Raw genomic sequence first — 20,315 nt, 5'->3', positions numbered from 1 at the left:
AGCCCTGCACCCCCACAGAAAAAGGAGTTCCCTCCATAGCTACGCGAATCGCATCCTTTCCCCAACCCACTCAGAGTTTTATTGTTATGCCTGCCTTAAAAACAATACTAACTCCATCACTTAAACCGGGCGTGAAATAAGAGAAGGTGCTTTTGAGAGGGGGGAGAATTTAGTTTTTGAATCTGATTCCCTCCCCTGCACACCCAAGTCAATCAGCTCAAGAGAGGAAGCGACTTCTCCTAGAAGGAAGGGGGGGAAATGGCCAGTTTTTCCCCACCCCCACCTTCAGTCCCTCCCTCCCAGCAAGGCTCTTCCTTTCTGACAGCCTTGTGAAGTATGGATGAGCAAACTGGAGGACAGGGAGGGAAGCTGAAGCTGACAGGAAATCTGGGGACAAGTTGGAAACAGGCCCCCGGGTTGGGAAGGCGTCGCTGGAGCTTGAGGGGGGAGGGGTGTCACTGCGCATTCGTCCAGGAAATGGGGGGGGGGGGGAGAGAAAAAGAGGGTTGATCTCAGGACACACTGTTGCATAAACAGGAGTTCTGGAAATCTGAAAACACACGCACACAGACCGAGATTCCGCAATTAGTCAGCTTAATAAATAAATGTGGCAAATTAAGCAAATTAGATTCATTTTCTTTAATGTGCCTCATTTTATATCCTCTCCCTGCCGCCGCCACATGAAAAGCAAGATGGGTGCGGGGAGAGCAGTGGGGCTGAAGGAGTGGAAGCGAGTTACAGGTGTTGACCAAATAACTTACAGTATGGGGGCGGCGGCAGTATTTCTCTGAATATCAGTTGCTGGGAATCACAAGTGGGGAGAAGGCTCTGTTGCACCCAGGGCCTGCTTTCAGGCTTCTCGTAGGCATCTGTGTGGTCTCTGGCCTGATCCAGCAGGTCTCTTCTTGTGTTAACATGGACCCAAGACATTTATTTGAGAGTCCTGCTGTCTGCTTGGGAAGGAAGTTCCTGTTGTTTGTGGGGACAGGATGCAGTGGTGGAAGGAAACCACTCTGTACATGCTCAGAGGTACATTCATTTCTCATATCATATTACAGTGGTACCTCGGGTTACAGACGCTTCAGGTTACAGACTCCGCTAACCCAAAAATAGTACCTCGGGTTAAGAACTTTGCTTCAGGATGAGAACAGAAATCGTGTTCCAGTGGCGCAGCGGGAGTGGGAGGCCCCATTAGCTAAAGTGGTACCTCAGGTTAAGAACGGACCTCTAGAGCAAATTAAGTTCTTAACCCGAGGTACCACTGTATTTCATATGTTTCTCTAAAAAATAAAAAGCAGAGGCAGAGGCCTGGCCACAGATAAGAGAGGTTGGTGCTGAATGAGTATGCATATGGGGAAAAGATGTTGTTGTGGAACCAAGATCAACAGGACCCACAAGAGATGTTTGTTTTTGCTTAGAGCACTGTTTGTAACACATCACATTAACAGAGTTTATAACCTAGGACTAGAGCTGGGTGATATATTGATATATCGTCCCAAACCGGTTTGAAATCCATATTGTGATATCAGTGTCATAATTCTGAACTGGCAATATATTGTAAATCATGGTGTGTGCGCTATGCAGAAATCACAATGTGGGGAAAAACATGAAGCCAGTGGTACCTCAAGTTACATACACTTCAGGTTACAGACTCCGCTAACCCAGAAATAGTGCTTCAGGTTAAGAACTTTGCTTCAGGATGAGAACAGAAATCGTGCTCTGGTGGCGCGGCGGCAACAGGAGGCCCCATTAGCTAAAGCGGTCTTCAGGTTAAGAACAGTTTCAGGTTAAGAAGGGACCTCCGAAACAAATTAAGTACTTAACCTGAGGTACCACTGTACCTAGCTCCATCCTTAGTTCAGACATTGTGATATATCAGTATACTGTGATGTTTAGCTGGTGGTACATCAAGAAGTTGAAAACCAGATATCACCCAGCCCTACCTAAGACCCATTTACCGCAGGTACTGTGATCCTTTGGGGGCAGAGCCCTGCCTCAGTGGTAGAGCATCTGCCTGGCATGCAGAAGGTCTTGGGTTCAGCCCCCTGCATCTCTACATAGGGCTGGAAGGGGTTCCCTTCCTGGAGAGCTGCTGGCAGTCAGAGTTGACAGTACTGAGCTGGGTGGCTCAATAGTCTGACTCCATAGAAGACACCTTCCTGTGTAGCTGCAATGGCAGGATGCTTGGAGGGCATTAGTTTTGGAGCACAGAAGACGCAGGATGCAGTTTCTTAGCAGGGCTGGGTCTGTTCAGCGCCTGGATGAGAGATTCCCTGGAAGAACTACAACGCTTCAGTGTTGCCATGGAGGAAAGGTGAGGCCCAGACCTGCGTAGCTACAGCAAGGCAGCTGCATCGCTTGCCTCCAGACCATCCCCTGGTAAAGACATGAATCATCTCCTGCACTCAAGCATCCCTTTCTCTGCACAGCAGCTGCAAGGTGTTAAATCCTTGCTTCTGAAACAATGTCTGGAGGATTTGGGCTGTGGAGAAGCGCATAAGCTGTGCCAAGCCCATCTGCGAGCTATCAGAGGCGGGGAGGCAGAATGAGTGTGGCAGGTGGGTGACAGACTTCAGGGCCTGTCATGCGCGGCGGACACAGGAGGTTGAGACGGGAAGGGCAGGAGCAGAGAGCGGAGGGCTTTCGACTAATAATAAATAGAACATCTGTCAGTCCATCGATTTCTTTGTGTCTTTCTGGCTCCACAGACGCCGTTTCCCTTCCGTTCAGTTTCTCCATCAAAACCGAAACAGTATTTAAAAGTAAAATTGTGCCTGATAGACTGTGAACATCACTGTTCATGGCAGTCAGAACAAGCCCACACAGCGTATTTAAATAACTGGATCCCTTTCACTTATAAAAATAAATAGTGTCATTTATGTAATAACATTTTAAAACCCTCTCTCTTCTTTTTTTTTTTTCTTTTTTTTTGAATCTATGGAGAGTTAAATGCAGCTCCCATTTTCGTTTCCTTAAAAATACCCCCTAATATCCACCCCTCTCTATCAAACATGTGTACTGAACTGTAGTTAATTCTTCCTGCACACAGAAGCCCAGTTCAGATGGAAGGATCTCAGTGAGTAAAATAAACCATGGTTTATTGGACCACAGATAACCTTTGTGTTTGCATGGTCCCCTTCCCTGCTCTTTCCACCACATTTTTATGCAATACGCCTGAGGTTTGCCAAGCCAGATACACATTATATCTGAAACAGGAGCTGCTTTAAGCCCTGCCTATAAGCCAGGATTAAGGGACGCGGGTGGCGCTGTGGGTAAAACCTCAGTGCCTAGGACTTGCCGATTGCATGGTCGGCGGTTCGAATCCCCACGGCAGGGTGAGCTCCCGTCTTTCAGTCCCAGCTCCTGCCCACCTAGCAGTTTGAAAGCACCCCTAAGTGCAAGTAGATAAATAGGTACCGCTTTATAGCGGGAAGGTAAACGGCGTTTCCGTGTGCTGCGCTGGTGCCGGCTCGCCAGAGCAGCTTTGTCACGCTAGCCACGTGACCCGGAAGTGTCTCCGGACAGCGCTGGCCCCCGGCCTCTTAAGTGAGATGAGCGCACAACCCTAGAGTCGGACACAACTGGCCCATACGGGCAGGGGTACCTTTACCTTTATAAGCCAGGATTGTACAGCGTGGGTTGTATTCAGTTAACTCCTAAGTTAATCAAGTTCATTAACTTCAAAGGATCTACTCTGAGTAGGACTAGCATTTAATGTATTTATTATTATTATTATTATTATTATTATTATTATTATTATTAAAATGGTGGAAAGCAGCATCCGCAATCAATACTAACAGCAGATCACCATTTATCTATCTATGTGGCTGAGCTGAAGTCTGAAATGCAGGCTTTCTTGTTCACAGCTCTTTCTCATAACCACTATAAGCACATTTAGCTTCTGCACAATAACCACGCCAGTAAATTTCCCCATGAGTGGCTACCAGAACAGCGCCCTTAAAACCCCCAATCAAAGAGTCAAATCGCAGCTCTCTCCGTGCCACTTTCATGTTTTCCTTTCAGCCACATACAGAATGGGGGAGGGAAGCCTATGATGTTGTTTTTAAAGCAGACCGCGAGTCTTGAGTTCAAATGCTGCCTCCAGGAGCAAGTTGGGCTTGAACCGTGCTCTTTTATTCATTTATTCGGGTGGCGGCGGCTGCTTTCGAATCCCGAGGCCGTTCCGGCCTATTTGTCAGGAGATAAACGGGAGTGTCCAACCAAGAGAAACGGCCTGTCAGTCTGATGTGCGGAGAGACGGTGGCCAAGCGCTGGGGATGATAATCCGAGGCGGGCGCTCCCTCGGGCTCCCTCTCGTCCTCCGCACCCAGCTCTTTTCGGTCCTCCTTAATTATTTAGAGTGGAAATCATTACCACTCTAAAGGGATCTAGAGAGAAGGCCATTTTGAGTGGTTTGCACTGTGGAGGCGGGGCGGGAGGGCTAGTGAGTTAAAAGGGAGGAGAGTGGCTGGGAGCCAGACTCCGATCTCCCCAGGAAAGGCTAGGTAGTAAAAGCAGGGATTGGGGTGGGGGGTGGGAGGGATGGCTGCACTCAGGACGCCTGGGTTCTCTAGATGGACTGTCTTAAAAGGGGAGGAGGAGGGGCAGCCCTCTGCTAAGGCGATCAATAGCGCACTTGTCCATGCCCGCCGGGCGCTGATGCTCTCCAAGGTCCTGAAATCCAGCGCTGCGTCCCTGCGTTACGTGCCTGCTTGCCTGCCTGATTACGAGGAAAGTCCCCGAGGGGCTGCCGCCCCCTCTCTCCCTCCCTCCCGCCTCGCCAAGCTGTTGCCTTTGTGTCCATCAAGCGTCAGGGGAGATGCCCCCGTCCAATCAGCGGCTTCCCTGTCGCGGGAGTCCGTGCGCCCCGGCAGCTGCGTCTTCCTTCCCCTCGCCAAACCCTCATTGAGGCAAGATGGCTCTCAGCAGAAGGGAGCATCTTTGTTTTTGAGTGAGGGGCGTGTGTGACAGAGAAGCTGAGAGAGGAGACTGGGAAGGAGAAGCAACACGCCCCCATTCTGCAATGTAGAAATACTACAGCCTTTTGCAAGGAGGGGGAAGCCAGATCTGGCCCTCCACACCTTCCAGTGTGGCCCTCAGGACTCTGAAGCCACACTCCTTAGCAGCCCTCACTTGCACTCTCCTCGCGAGTGCTTTTGCCTGGCTGGGATCTGTCCTGATAGGATAAGGATTCATGCTTGCCTGGCAGGAGGATAGAGATGGGGGGGGTGTGCAGAAACTAGCCAACTGTACAAATATATATATTTCATTTTGCCTCCCAGAATGCAGCCCTCAGGCTAAGGTTTCCCAACACTGCCGTTCTGTTGGATGACAGCCCAAGGATCCAGGCTCCTGCTTTCAAACAAAGTATTATTATTGCTATTATTAAAATTTGTATACCACCCCTATATCCATAGATCTCCAGGTGGTTCACAACATAAAACTGCAATATAAAAAACACAAAATATATAATGAAAACAAGAACAAAAACAAACCAATAACGTCAATTTCCACAATCTGCTGCACATAGTGCTGGCCACAGATGGCCTCTCAAATTGAAGGAAGAGAAATGGGGGGGGGGGGCACAGACATTTTCAGTGATTTTTTTATAAGGAGAGGATAAATTATCCCAGTTTCTTCAGGATGGGGGCTCACAATTAGCCATGGCAGTATCACAGCTTTTCTTTCCCCCCCCCTCTGCCCCACCCATGCCAAGAGTCTCCTCCTTCTTCTTCTTTTTGCTGCTGCTGCAAGTGCTAACCATGCAGCCACCATTTTCCACCCTCCACAGTGCACTGGACCTAGCAAAGCTCAGGGCATTGTGTGCTTGGGGATGGTAGCCACCCATCCACTCACCAAAAAACATTAATATAACAAAATAAATCATGGAGAAAATTCAGAGAAAATTCTGCAGTACTTTGGCTTTCTTTTTCTAAGGCTCCGAGAAAGAGGAGAGGGTGTGTGTCAGAGATTATACCCCCAAAAAACGCATTCTGAGAAACTTTAGCTCAGAATGACCTAATGCATTTCACACCCACCCCCTGCCCAAATATATCACATCAAAACACAATTCTGCATAAGCAAACCTGGGGCAACTGATCCAGAAAACCAGAGAGCCAATGAGCAAAACCGTTTATGGTTTTATCCATGCACTCATTTTACCTAGTCCCCCCCCCATCTCATCATTGTATTAATCCCCCAGATGTATTTGTAAATCATCCTCATTTCATCTCCTCTCACCCTTCTCTTTCCTCTGCTAAAGGGAGCAAAGCAGTCCTTTTCAGTTTATCTGGGGGTTTTCCTTTGTGTTTTGGCAAAGTTATAAAACAACAAAGAGTTTGGTAACACAGGGGTGGTAATTTTAGTTCTTCTGGAGCAAATCAGCACAGAGTCTTGTGATGCCTTAAAGATGAACATATTTATTAGGATGTAAGCTTTCATTCACAGTGACAGCCTACTTCATCAGATGCAACTCTCGTTCATAAAAGCTTCTACTTGAATGAATGGGTCAGTCTTCCAGATGCTACAAGACTCTTTGCTGCAACAGATGAATGCAACTGCTCCCCTGGACACCATTACTAAAGTTATAGGCAGCAGGAGACTGACTGAATTTACTTTCAAAATCACTGGGAAAAGCAGCAAATGAATGAACTAATTATGAATGGATGGAAATGGAAATGAATGAAAAATAAAGAATAAAAATGAATAATGGATTATTATAACCTTGTACACCTCTAAGCTTATTCAAGAGAGAAGACAAATGCATTGGATGGCTGCCTTGAAAGATCATTTGGAAGCTCTAGCTAGCTCAGAATACAGCAGCCAGCTTATTAACAGAGACTTGTAGAGCCAACCACATCTTGCCAAAGCTTAAAGATCTGCGCTGGCTCCCAGTTTCTTTCCAGGATGCAAAAGAAATACTGAAACCAATTACAATAAACACAATCAATAAAAACTTTTTTAAAAAATAAGCATAGGTCTTGCAGATCCTGCGCAACTAAAAGAGGCCACAAATACTTGAAAACCTTTCCAATTAAGGGCCAAAAGCCTGGATAAAACAGGCAAGTTTTTGCATGGTGCCTAAAATATATATATATAAAGTGTTGACAGGCAAATCTCTCTGGGAATAGCATTCCACAAGCATGCCACTACTGAAAAGGCCAGTTCTTGCAGACCTTGTGTGAAGGTGGCACACAGAGAAGGGCCTTAGATGCCAACCAAAGGGTCATATATAGGACCTCACAATTTCTTACAGCAACCTTAGCTCTGTTTGGATGTTCTTCTCACAGTTATGGAGAACACATGAGCAGCAAAAACAGGACTGTGCTGAGCGATTCCCCCACTCCAGCTTGCATCCGTCTGTCTATCCATACAGTGCAAATGCCTGGAGCAATATGTGTGCAGCCTTTGTGTGTGCAGGATTCCGTGAGAAACCCTGGGAAACCCTGGGGTTCCAGAACATGTGGCTTTCTGCACCCCAGGGGTGTGGTACCTTTTTAAGCCTGAGGCTTGATGATTACTTTGTCCTTCTCAGATAATGATTCTTGCTTGACTTCATGGAGGGCAAGGAAGGGTGAATGTGTATGTATGTGTAGAAACAAGCCCACTGTTCAAAGGTGATTTTTTTTTTGCACTTCCTGCTTTTGCCTGTGCCTGTGCCCATCACTGGGCCTTGGGAGGCTGCCCAGAAGAGAACCTGGACCTCAGGCTGAAAAAGGTCATCCACCCCAATCTTAGGTGACCGCAGTGTGAACTATTAAGAGATGCATTGCAGAGCTCCAGAACTTGGACCTGTTTACAGCTAGGTATAAGGTATAAGGGACGCGGGTGGCGCTGTGGGTAAAAGCCTCAGCGCCTAGGGCTTGCCGATCAAAAGGTCGGCGGTTCGAATCCCCGCAGCGGGGTGCGCTCCCGTCGTTCGGTCCCAGCGCCTGCCAACCTAGCAGTTCGAAAGCACTCCCGGGTGCAAGTAGATAAATAGGGACCGCTTACTAGCGGGAAGGTAAACGGCGTTTCCGTGTGTGGCTCTGGCTCGCCAGAGCAGTGATGTCACGCTGGCCACGTGACCCGGAAGTGTCTCCGGACAGCGCTGGCCCCCGGCCTCTTGAGTGAGATGGGCGCACAACCCTAGAGTCTGTCAAGACTGGCCCATACGGGCAGGGGTACCTTTACCTTTACCTTTATAAGGTATAAAGGGACAAGTCAAAGGCTTAATAGGAAAACAAAGAAAAGATCTGAAAAGGGAGGAAGGGACGCTACCTTAAAGAATGGGGTCAATGGTGTTAAACTGTACAGGGTGGTTTTTTTGTTGTTGTTGTTTTTAACTGATTACACTTGCAGCAATCGTCAGTAGTTAACAAATTAGCCTTTTCTCCCTCTCTCTCGTCTTCCAGGTTCCACAATGAATGCAGCCCGGAGGTCAGCCAAGGTGGACTCGGAGGTGACGGAGTCCCAGATGGAGCCGTCCCTCAATGCCACCGAAATGCCCACCAAAGAGAATGTTTTTTCTGACTTGAAAGACAAGTTCATGAACAAGCTGAGCGACCTGCCAAGTAGGTGGAGCTTGAGCACCTTCTGATGAAACGGGCTTGAGAGGGCATCAAGATATGATACAAACAATGCCTAATCTATTTGAGCCACATACACTGGCCTTTCTTGGCACTAAAATGAGGGTTCGGTTTTAATTTTCGCACAGAGAACGCACAAAGACTGTATGTGTCCTCTAATTCCACACAAGTGGAGCAAAGGAAGCTTGCAGAATGTACTTCTGAAATACCAGTTTGTTTACCCCCTCCTGCCCTCGTGAAGCTCTGCTTGAAAATATATGGGCTTGGATTGGTCAAATCTCTGAAGCTAAAGTGTGGATGTTATATTGGCTAACAGTTTTAATGCAAAGTATACATAGCCTGATTAGTGCCCCATGGCCTAGAGATGGATGCTTTATATCTGTTCCACGTTCCACGTGTGGATATAACATTATAACAGTCCAGGTGCCTGTATTTTTCTTCGCTAACCTAATCAGCGGAACCTTTTGAGCTGTATAATCGACAAAGAGATTTTTCTTCAGGCAGAGCTCCATGGAATTAGGTAACTCTGGAGAAAGAAGCCAGAGCTTGGGCCTGAAGGGGGAAATGGAAGGTGTCCCCGCAAAAGTGACAGTGACACAAAAGCAGGGAGGCTTGCAAGGGCCTGCGAGGATACTGTCATGTGGAGGAAGAGCTTGGAAGGCTCATGGATGGATTTAGGGAAATGGCCTCGCTACTAAGCTTGGGCTTATATCCTAAGCATGCTTATTAGGGAGTAAGTTCCATTTCAGCTCAGGGAACATTAGGATTCTTTTATTCAAGGACCAAAAGGAAGTATAGCAGAATATCTTACAGATGTTGCTCAAGAAGGGAAGGCTGAAAAAGTCCCCCCACCCCTGAAGTAAAAATTAAATCTCAACACCTTCAGTAATTAGGCAAACCACTATCTCCCCTTCTGCCATGGGGGTGGGGTGGGGGGGGATGATAATTTTGGCCTGCTTTACTGGGCTGTCATCAAGATTCTTGCATTAACTAGCATGCTTTCAGAACTTAGAAGATGCACCGTATATATATTCCGTCCAAAGAGAGAGAAAAGCTGTTGAAGCTCACTCACCTTCACTGCCCCTCTGTTCTGCTCCTCTCCAGTCCCGCCCTGGGCTTTGGCCACCATCCTCATAGTGGCCGGCCTCCTGCTTCTCTGCTGCTGCTTCTGCGCCTGTAAGAAATGCTGCGGCAAGAGGAAGAAAGGCAAGAAAGGCAAAGACAAAGTGAAGGCCCAGATCAACATGAAGGAGGTGAAAGAACTGGGCAAGAGCTACATCGACAAGGTGAGTCAAGGCTGGAGGCTGCTTCCCTCTCACGGCACCAGGGGAAGTCGTCGCTTTCCTAAGATATTTCTGAACTTGCACACTTGCACACATGCAGGCACCCATAATCCATATATAAACTGACTTTTAACTAGGGAACTACACAAAAGCTGCTATCAGTTTAGCACTGCCTATTAGGCACTTGATAGAGGGATGCGGGTGGTGCTGTGGGTTAAACCACAGAGCCTAGGACTTGCTGATCAGAAGGTCGGCGGTTCAAATCCCCGCGACGGGGTGAGTTCCCGTTGCTCGGTCCCTGCTCCTGCCAACCTAGCAGTTTGAAAGCTCGTCAAAGTGCAAGTAGATAAATAGGTACCACTCCAGCGGGAAGGTAAACGGTGTTTCCATGCGCTGCTCTAGTTCGCCAGAAGCGGCTTAGTCATGCTGGCCACATGACCCAGAAGCTGTACGTCGGCTCCCTCGGCCAATAAAGCGAGATGAGCACCGCAACCCCAGAGTCGGTCACGACTGGACCTAATGGTCAGGGGTTCCTTTACCTTTACCTTATTAGGCGCTTGATTCTGTGCCTCCAAAATACGTTTTATATACCTGATCAACATGCGCATTTTAAGAATTGTAGATTGTGCTGTGTTACATACGGCAACATTTCTGGGCAGATCTACACCATACCTTAAAAGCACATGTAGTTTTTTAAGGGCAGAGAGAAGATTAGCAGTGTGAGGGGGAACTACAGTTCCCAGGGTTCTTTTGGGGGGTGGGAAAAAGCATGGAGTACTTTAGGTATATGGTGTGGATTGCTCTCTGTCTTTGATGCTAATACTTCCCTGTTGGCTGCTCTGACCCTTCCCTCCCTCCCTCCCTCCCTCCCAGGTCCAGCCTGAGATAGAAGATTTGGATCCATCTCTGCTGCAGGAGCCCAAGGAAGAAAAGCCCCAGGAGAAGTTGGGGAAACTCCAGTACTCGCTTGATTATGACTTCCAAAGCACCCAGGTAGGGATGGTCAGTGCTGCCAGTTGGGTTGGACGGGCCAGTGGTCTGACCCAAGGCAAGGTAGCTTACCTCTGTTCCTCTTAAACCCTTCCCTAGCTGGTGGTGGGCATTCTGCAAGCTGCTGACCTGCCAGCCTTGGACATCGGGGGCACCTCGGACCCTTACGTCAAAGTCTTCCTGCTCCCAGAGAAGAAGAAGAAATACGAGACCAAAGTGCACCGCAAAACCCTCAACCCCACATTCAACGAGTCCTTCACTTTTAAGGCAAGTTGTCCTCTGCATGTTCCCTCTTCCATCTTGGCTGAAGTTCCTGAGCTTTGCTGAGCATTTCTTCCCCATCTACTCCATGGCCTTCCCTTTTTACCATTGGCTTCTCCCCATACTTTGCAGATCCTCTTCTCCCTCCCCACCCTATTGCACACGGCTTTACCACTGAATCGACCAATAGCACAGAGGCAGGGGGACGCAACATTCCCTTCAGGGCAAACTACCATGGGCCATATATCAGTGGTGGGCGGGACCAGAAGCAAAAGTGGGTGGGGCAACAAATGCAAATTTCCCCTTAGGGCAGTAGCCAATGCCTACCCAGACATTCATAACTCCCTTTGAATCCTCCATCCAGGCAAGGAAGAAGCATCATCACAGTTGAAGGACACCTTCCAGCCAGGCCAAAACACTCAGGGGGCAAAGCAGAGCCTGTGAGGGGGTGTGGCCTGAGCAGAGGGGGTGGGGCCTGCTGAGAGTTCTGAGAGCCTGATAGGTCCAGAGGGTTCTTCACCCTTACAATGCCGCCTGCCATTTAATCAACCAGTTGTGTGTTTGGCCCTTAGGTCCCCTACTCGGAACTGGGCGGCAAGACCCTCGTCATGGCTGTCTATGACTTTGATCGCTTCTCCAAGCACGATGCCATTGGTGAGATACGCATTCCCATGAACACGGTGGATCTGGCCCATGTCATTGAAGAGTGGCGGGACCTGCAGTCGGCGGAGAAAGAAGAGGTAGGGATCCATCAGTGTGGACCCTCTTTCAGAAGTGCCTGACTCTGAAAGCGGGTTTGAACATCACTGTTGGGGCTCTTTACATGTCATTTCGGTGAATTCTGAACTCACAGCTTATTACCCCAGCTTTTGATACTTGTAGGACCCACCTCATTTCTGTGATTGTGAGTTGTTTAAAACTGTTTTTAACATTGTGTTTTAATTGTTGCAATTCACCCTGGGACCTTAGGGTGAAGGGCAAGTAAGACTCGTAATCTGGTGAACCGGGTTCGCGTCTCCACTCCTCCACATGCAGCTGCTGGGTGACCTTGGGCCATTCACACTTCTCTGAAGTCTCTCAGCCCCACTCACCTCACAGAGTGTTTGTTGTGGGAGAGGAAGGGAAAGGAGACTGTTAGCCGCTTTGAGACTCCTTAGGGTAGTGATAAAGCAGGATATCAAATCCAAGCTCTTCTTTTTCTTCTTCTTTTCCATAAACAGCTGACATCAGATAGCTGGGATGATTTTACTTGTGTATTTATTTACATTTATATCCCATTTATTTAACATTAATATCCCACCAAGGAGTTCAAGGCAGCACATAAAGCTTTCCTGCACTCTCCATTTTTTTTTATTTTTTTTGCTCGCAACAAACCTGTGAGGTAATTTAGCCCAGTGGTGGACTTTGTGCTCTCATTTATCCACACTCTAACTGCCTCACCTCGCTGGCATGTGGAGTTTGTATGATTCAACATCTGGGGCTGTGAGGAGGAGACTCACATGAGTCCTGACCACAGAATTGGCATCCTGTGGATGGCAGAGAGGAGGTTGCCAACCGTTTGAAGGGTTTTGCCTGCACTAAATCACCCACCCACCCCTTGAATATGGAGACTGGCTCTTGATGCTTCCATCCTCGCTCTAAACTAGCCCTATTTTCCTCTCTGTAGCACGAGAAGCTGGGAGACATTTGCTTTTCTCTCCGGTATGTCCCTACGGCTGGGAAGCTGACAGTTATTGTGCTAGAAGCGAAAAACCTGAAAAAAATGGATGTGGGGGGCCTTTCAGGTAAGAACTCACCATTGTGGTAAACTGAATCAGGACATAGCATGGGGTTCTTTTAGTTGGAAACCTTTCCTAAAGACTTAGTTCCATGATTCTATGTTTCTATGACTAATGGGGGCATTTGTGAAAAAGACTTACCGTATTTTTCGCTCTATAAGACGCACCAGACCACAAGACGCACCTAGTTTTTGGAGGAGAAAAACAAGAAAAAAAATATTCTGCATCTCAGAAGCCAGAATAGCAAGAGGGATCGCTGCACAGTGAAAGCAGCACTGCTGCTGTTCTGGCTTCTGGGATAGCTGCGCAGCCTGCATTCGCTCCATAAGACGCACACACATTTCCCCTTACTTTTTAGGAAGGAAAAAGTGAGTCTTATAGAGCAAAAAATACAGTAATGGCTGAAGCAGATCTATAAACTGGTTGTGCTGTGGTATTATGGTTTGCTACTATTTTTTAAATATGTATTTTTTCTTTGAAGTGGATTACAAGTATATTTTTATATTTGTGGGTCTAATTGGTGGTTGTGGTTGTTATATACCAAATTAGAGCATTGTCCCTCCCAGCTCAGTATAAGCTTATCCTTGACAGACAATATTTAACTTCCACTGTTGCTGGGGAGTCACAGGCGAGGAGAGTGTTGTTGCTATGGACTCACAGTTGTCCATGGAAACTCAGGTTAATTCTGTGTCCAGGGAGGCTGTCTACCAGCTCCACATGGTGCGACGGCTGAGACCCTACCTGCCTGAACATTGTCTTGCCAGAGTGGTACATGCTCTGATTATCTCCCACTTTGACTACTATAATGCATTCAGTGTGGGGTTGTCTTTGAAGGTGATTCAGAAACTACAACTAATCCCAAATGCGGCAGCTGGACTGGTGATTGGGAGTGGCCGTCAAGACCATATAGCACTGGTCCTGAAGGATCTGCATTGGCTCCCAGTACATTTCCAAGCATGATTCAGAGTGTCGGTGCTGACCTTTAAAGCCCTAAATGACCTCGGCCCAGTATACCTGAAGGAGTGTTGTTCAGCCCGGACACTGAGGTTCAGCTCAGAGGGCCTTCTGGCGGTTCCCTCATTGCGAGAATTGAAGTTACAGGAAACCAGGCCTTCTCAGTATGTCTAACTGTCTGCTGTGGCGTGAACGTCCTCCCGTCAGATGTCAAGGAGATAAACAACTATATGACTACATGACTTTTAGAAAACATCTAAAGGCAGCCCTGCATAGGGAAATTTTTTTGTTGGATGTTTTATTGTGTTTTTCATATTTTGTTGGGAACCACCCAGAGTGGCTGGGGCAACCCAGTCAGATGGGTGGCATATAAATAATAAAAAGCACAATCATCATCATGACCCCATGGGCATCTGGGTGGCCACTTGGTATGGAATCTACGCACAAAATAAAAAATACTGTACTGTGAAAATGCTTTTTTTTAATGTTTTGAAAAATATGTTGAATTTGCCTATAACTCACTGTTGCCATCTAGTGTCACATTTGTATATTGCACTTTACAACACACTTAAAACGTTTTATTTGCAGCTGTATAGCTGAGTCCTATAAGAACAAAGTGCTGGACTAGATGGACTGTTGCTTTTCTTCTTATTACCAGCAGCTGCCCTCTAGGATTTCAAACAGGGCTCTTTCCCAGCCATAAATGGAGGTGCCCGGAATTGAACCACAGACCTTCTGCATGCAAAGCACAGGTGTTCTACTACCTCTTAGCTGTGGCCCTTCAATAGACATCAAAATCACAATTCATTAGCGGTGGGGGAGATGGGAACATAGATCTTCCGCAATACATTGCATAATGGAACCCCTGTGTGATTCTGAAATATCTTTCTACTCCTATCCCAGACCCCTATGTGAAAATCCATCTCATGCAAGGAGGGAAACGTATCAAGAAGAAGAAAACAACCATTAAGAAAAACACACTGAATCCCTATTACAACGAGTCGTTCAGTTTTGAGGTGCCATTTGAACAAATCCAGGTAACCCCCCCACCCTTCTCTCCACCCCCACCCCCATTTCACCCAAAGGCAGTAAAATCTGAACTGGAGATGTGTGGACAAACTTTTTGCAATCTTGCTAGAAAGTTACTTTTTTACACTTATGCACAAGTGCTGGATTTTGCATAGGGGTTTCTGTCTGGTTAGTTTGCATCTACATTTGTGTATTTGTTTGGGCCCAAGTCAGGACATATTGGGCAAACTAGTTTGCTGTTTCTCGTCACTGATCCACTGCATGTTCAGATAGCTAACTGGCTTGCTGTTATTATTGCCTGGGTGCTGAGCTGTTGTGGAGCTTTCTTCATTCTGAGAGTTCTGGCTGTAAAAATACTTGCACATCCTCCTACCCCCCACCCCCACTCTGGTTGGATTAATGATAACATTTGGAAAGACCCTCGACATCTTCAGAACACTTCTTTGCCGTTACAAATTATGGCAATCTCACTTTTAAAAGAATAATTGATAAAAGGGATAATCACGGCATCCCTCATATGCTCCTGTGAGTAGAAAGAAACCCAGTCCTCAAATCACGATAGAATCTGCTAGTTCTGGGTTATGTACCAGTCTTTTTTAGATACCCTCCCCCCCACACACTTTGCAACCCTTTGAAAAGCTCCAGGCTTTAAGGAGCTGGAAAGACATAGCCTCATTAAAATTAGATGTCCTAACCTCTCCCCAGGTCAAAAGTACTTAAATCTTGTTTCCTTCTGATAATAAGGACCTGACTGTTTTGCAAAGCGGTGGGGAGAGGGTGAAGTTTTCAGCAGAGAATGCTTAATCCTTTACCCACCAGCCACTATACACCGGTAAACTGTTCACCTCCACTCCCCAAGTGCTTTCATAGAATCATAGAGTTGGAAGAGACCACAAGGGCCATCGAGTCCAACCCCCTGACAAGCAGGAAACACCATCAGAGCACTCCTGACATATGGTTGTCAAGCCTCTGCTTAAAGACCTCCAAAGAAGGAGACTCCACCACACTCCTTGGCAGCAAATTCCACTGTCGAACAGCTCTTACTGTCAGGAAGTTCTTCCTAATGTTTAGGTGGAATCTTCTTTCTTGTAGTTTGGATCCATTGCTCCGTGTCCGCTTCTCTGGAGCAGCAGAAAACAACCTTTCTCCCTCCTCTATGTGACATCCTTTTATATATTTGAACATGGCTATCATATCACCCCTTAACCTCCTCTTCTCCAGGCTAAACATGCCCAGCTCCCTTAGCCGTTCCTCATAAGGCATCGTTTCCAGGCCTTTGACCATTTTGGTTGCCCTCCTCTCCCCTAGCAATTTGGCAAAGATGCATCTGGAAGCCAAGCTGTGTGAGAGAGTAAATGATGGAAGAGTTGTAGGTGGGAAACGGAGGGAAGGGAGAGGGTTAAGCTCGCCTATTGCTCTTCTGCTGATGATGGTGCCTGTTTCCCCCCCTTTCACAGAAAGTCCAGGTGGTTCTGACGGTCCTGGATTATGACAAACTGGGCAAAAACGAAGCCATCGGGAAGATCTTTGTGGGCTGCAACGCCACGGGTGCCGAGCTGCGCCATTGGTCCGACATGCTGGCCAATCCTCGGAGGCCCATTGCGCAGTGGCACACCCTGCAGCCTGAAGAAGAGGTGGATGTGGCGGTTGGCATGAAGACCTCTTGATGCCCCTTCCTTGTTGGCCGAAGGATCTGGCAACAGTTGCTTCTCCCGTCCAGAGCGAATGGGAGTGTGTGGTTGAGGCACCCCTGAAAATGTGCACGTGTGTGGGGAGGGGGAGAGCCTGTGAGCCTGTCTCTTCTCTCAGAGCCATTTCCTGTTGAAAAAAAAAGAAACATCTCCAAGAGAGCGAAAAAAAACACACCCCTCTGTTTTTTATCCACTGTGTGAAAAAGAAGGAAGCTTACCTAGCAGCTTAAGACAGGTTAGAGATTTACTATAGGTTTACTATGAGGCTTACAACACAACTTGCACAGGTTTATATTTTTGGGTTGGTTTCTCACTTGAAAGCTGAACCTTATGTGCCAGGCAGGCTGACTTTTTGACAAAGCGATCTTTACATTAACCATGCCATCTTTGGGAAAACCAGCCTCAAATAAACCTACTGTTTATCTTTTTTTACCTCTGAGTATACTATAGGTTCATTACAGGTTTCTTTAAAGGACACCATTTCATATACATTTTGGGTATTGTACTCTGGTGCCATGTTTAAATTCTAGACCTCATACGTAAATCTATTGCAAACAATGCCTACAAATGTGTTTACAATAGATTTACAAAAGAGTTGCGGCAAACTCTGTTCTCTGATAATACTAACTTTTGGACACTCCATTATAATACTGATTTAGGAAGCTAGATCTTAGGTGAAAACACTGGAAATCTTTTAAAACATAGTTTGAAAATGCAACTTGACCGTGGCTCTACATGATGCTTAAAATAGCTTTACATTTCTGGCCACTGTGTTATGAAATATTTAAAATTTGGTCCTCCTTTGCAGTTGAAACTGCCTAAAACAGTTTAATCGGGATAAGGTTGCAAATATGCTGTGTGTGGGCTTCATGTATAAAACATATTGTAGTATATCCTAATTATTTTATTACAAAATGTTCACATACTTATCTGACATATAAAAATTAGCTGTCATTGGAGAACTACTGTGGATGTGTTTACTAGCATATATTTACTATCGGGTGTCCCCTTCCCAAATTACAACAGTTTTATGGATGTTGATGTTAACAGAGATTTAAGCATCAGCCAACGTATTAAGCTGTTCGTATATAGCTTATTCTACTTTATATTGACTTAATTTGGAGTTTTATAACAGTTTTGACAGAACCATGTATCCCTTTTACAGCACATGCTTTACAACTTATTTATGAAATGTTTGATATGAGTATTAGAGAAAATTTGCTATAGGCTTTATGTAGACTTAAAGCAGATTAACTACAGATTTACTAGTGATTTACTAACCAACTTAAAATAATTTTGCTATGTTACAACATGTTTACATTTTTGCTACAAGCTTAAGACTGGTTTATTATAAAACTGCAACGGGTTTACTGTTTGTTAGCAACCAGTTTGATGCATTTTATAAATGAGAAAAAAGCATTTATCTTTAGGATTTACAGCTGGTTTACAGTGGTTTCCCATGGATCGAAACATGTTTACAACACCTTTGCTATGACAATGATACAAAATCAATTGGTTTTATAGCAAATATTCTGTAATTCTAAAAACTATTGTTTAAGACATAATCATATGCTGGGTAACTGTTTAGCAGGTACATTAATAGCTGGATTTTTATTTTTATTTTAAAAATGGGATTGCCAGCAAGCCAATGATTTGGGCTTGAAATCCTGAATTGAAATACTTTTGTCCAAATCTGAAATCTGAATTCTGGGCATGACTCTGTGCTTTGGTCTTCTTTTTAATGCTTTCATGTTGCATGGAGCCCGAATAGGAAAGCAAGGCAATACTGAAATACTTAGGCCAAAACATCTGTCAAAGGCCAAGTAAGTCCACAATAAAAAAGAAAGAAGCCTAAGAATTAAAAAAGAAAGAAAGAAAAACATCCAACTAGAGCCTTTGATATTGATATTTGGAAGCTCTATTTCCCTCGCACCCCACCCCAAATATTTGACAAAGCATCATTTCTGGTCTCAGTTACAATCCTTATACCAAAGGTTTTGTGCCTACAAGTAAACATCAGTGTTGAACCGCCCACTGAACTCGCAAGCAAATGAGCTTAGATAGTAGAAAGAGTTCTAAACCTGTTCCCAATGACAATTTGCAGATGCGGTCCAGTTTTCAAAGGAACCCATTTTTAGGCTAAGTTACCAAGCATTTTATTAGACTCATCTATAAGCATATTTTTGCTGATGTCAGCAGAAAGACAAAGGCTGTAGCATTCTTGATTTCTCACCACTTTTGTCTGACTATATATATCATATACTATAAAACTATAGAATTATAGTTCTGTAGTCTCTCTATGCTTTTAAAATATATATATAACTGAGGCAAAATGGCCGACTTTAACTTCCTGATCTTGGCAACAGAAGAACTAACTCTAAATTAGTCAAAGTTAATGTACCTCAAATGGGGAAGCAAATCAGTATTATGTTTCTGAACTCTCTGCTTTAAAATAAGAGCAACAAGGAGAAAGGGGAATGGGAGGGGAAAGGATTTTAGTCACTCACTTCTTGTTTGGGGAAGAGATGTTTTGAAAGATCTCTGAGGTAGAGAGATATCCTGCTGGTTTTGTCCTCACATCTTGGCTGTGAAGGTCCAATTAATATAGGAACTGCTTTATGCCAAGTCAGATCATTCATTGGACATCTAGTTCAGTATTATTGTCTCCATCAGAGCTAACCGATGTGGTGCCTTCCAGATGTTTTGGACTACAACTCCCATCAGCTCCAGCCAGCATGGGCAATGGTCAGGGATGTTGAGGGTTGTAGTGCACAAAATCTAGAGGGATACCACGTTGGCGACCTCCGGTCTACACTGACTGACAGGGCTCTCTGGGATTCCAGACCACGGTCTCTTCCAGATCTATGTGGAGATGCTAGGAACTGTACCTGGGATCTTCTGCATGCAAGCTGATGCCTCACCAAAGACCTAAGGCCCTTCCCTAGTCATCTACCGTTGTCTCCCTTATACTGTAACAATACTGGGTCACCTTAGAAAGCCACTGTCCTGTTGAGCAGCGACAAGCGTCTACAGGCCATAGTCCACAAAATTACTTATTTCCTGAGTAACAGGGTATTCTAGAGAAGCATACAAGCCACTTGGAGCTTTGCCAGAGTGACTGTAAAAGGGCACAGGAGGCCAGCTTACTAACTCTTTGCCCGCCATCTAAAAAATGTCCACACAATTCTTTGGGAATTTAGGAGCTCCCCAGTTACTTTCTCTTTGTAACTCTCCAAGCCACTGTTCGCATTACTTTTCATCTGATTGTACAACATCGAGAGTTGTGCATCTGCACTCCAAAAGAAACAAGCTTGATTAGCTCTACTGTTAATGCAAATCATGTAGGGCTCACCACCACCCAGAGCTGTGTGTGAAATTTGAATCTGACTTCCCTCTAAGATTAGAGTTCCAGGCTGTCACCGTTTTGGGGTAGAATTTGGTCACATGCTGGTAAATTCAGGTTTCACAATTATAGTTGATTGGGATGTCTTATGCAACAAAACCGATTCCCCAAAAGATTGGATTTATTGCAGTAAGGAAAGTGACATGAAAATGCACTGGGAACTATAGGACGACACTTGATGCAACATTGTCTAACCCCCTTCTCAAACAATCAGAATGAATGCTTATTAAATAGCCAGCATTGTGTAATCTCCCTGCAAACAGATCAAGATGAATATCTTGAAAAGTCGGCCAGAAGACCCTTTCACAACCAAATACAGTGGTACCTCTAGTTACAAACTTAATTCATTCCAGAGGTCC

General features: G+C 45.7%; 1 protein-coding gene across 1 annotated transcript in view; it reads left to right on the top strand.

The window, feature by feature from the left end:
* The window catches only part of SYT5 (synaptotagmin 5), a 30,563-nt gene extending 12,130 nt beyond the window's left edge, over positions 1-18,433 (top strand). Inside the window, exons 2-9 of the mRNA XM_083411637.1 lie at positions 8,394-8,552; positions 9,672-9,853; positions 10,724-10,843; positions 10,940-11,107; positions 11,674-11,841; positions 12,768-12,885; positions 14,737-14,870; positions 16,320-18,433. Coding sequence (XP_083267763.1) covers positions 8,402-8,552; positions 9,672-9,853; positions 10,724-10,843; positions 10,940-11,107; positions 11,674-11,841; positions 12,768-12,885; positions 14,737-14,870; positions 16,320-16,529 — 1,251 coding nt within the window. The 5' untranslated portion in view covers positions 8,394-8,401 and the 3' untranslated portion in view covers positions 16,530-18,433. The remainder of the gene's footprint in view (positions 1-8,393; positions 8,553-9,671; positions 9,854-10,723; positions 10,844-10,939; positions 11,108-11,673; positions 11,842-12,767; positions 12,886-14,736; positions 14,871-16,319) is intronic.
* The last annotated feature ends 1,882 nt before the right edge of the window (positions 18,434-20,315 follow it).

The sequence above is a fragment of the Podarcis tiliguerta genome (genome assembly GCF_965153285.1).
Source record: "Podarcis tiliguerta genome assembly, chromosome: 13".
Classification (NCBI taxonomy): Eukaryota; Metazoa; Chordata; class Lepidosauria; order Squamata; family Lacertidae; genus Podarcis; species Podarcis tiliguerta.
The sequence above is the reverse complement of the archived record's forward strand: the minus strand, read 5'-3'. Positions and strand labels throughout refer to the sequence as shown.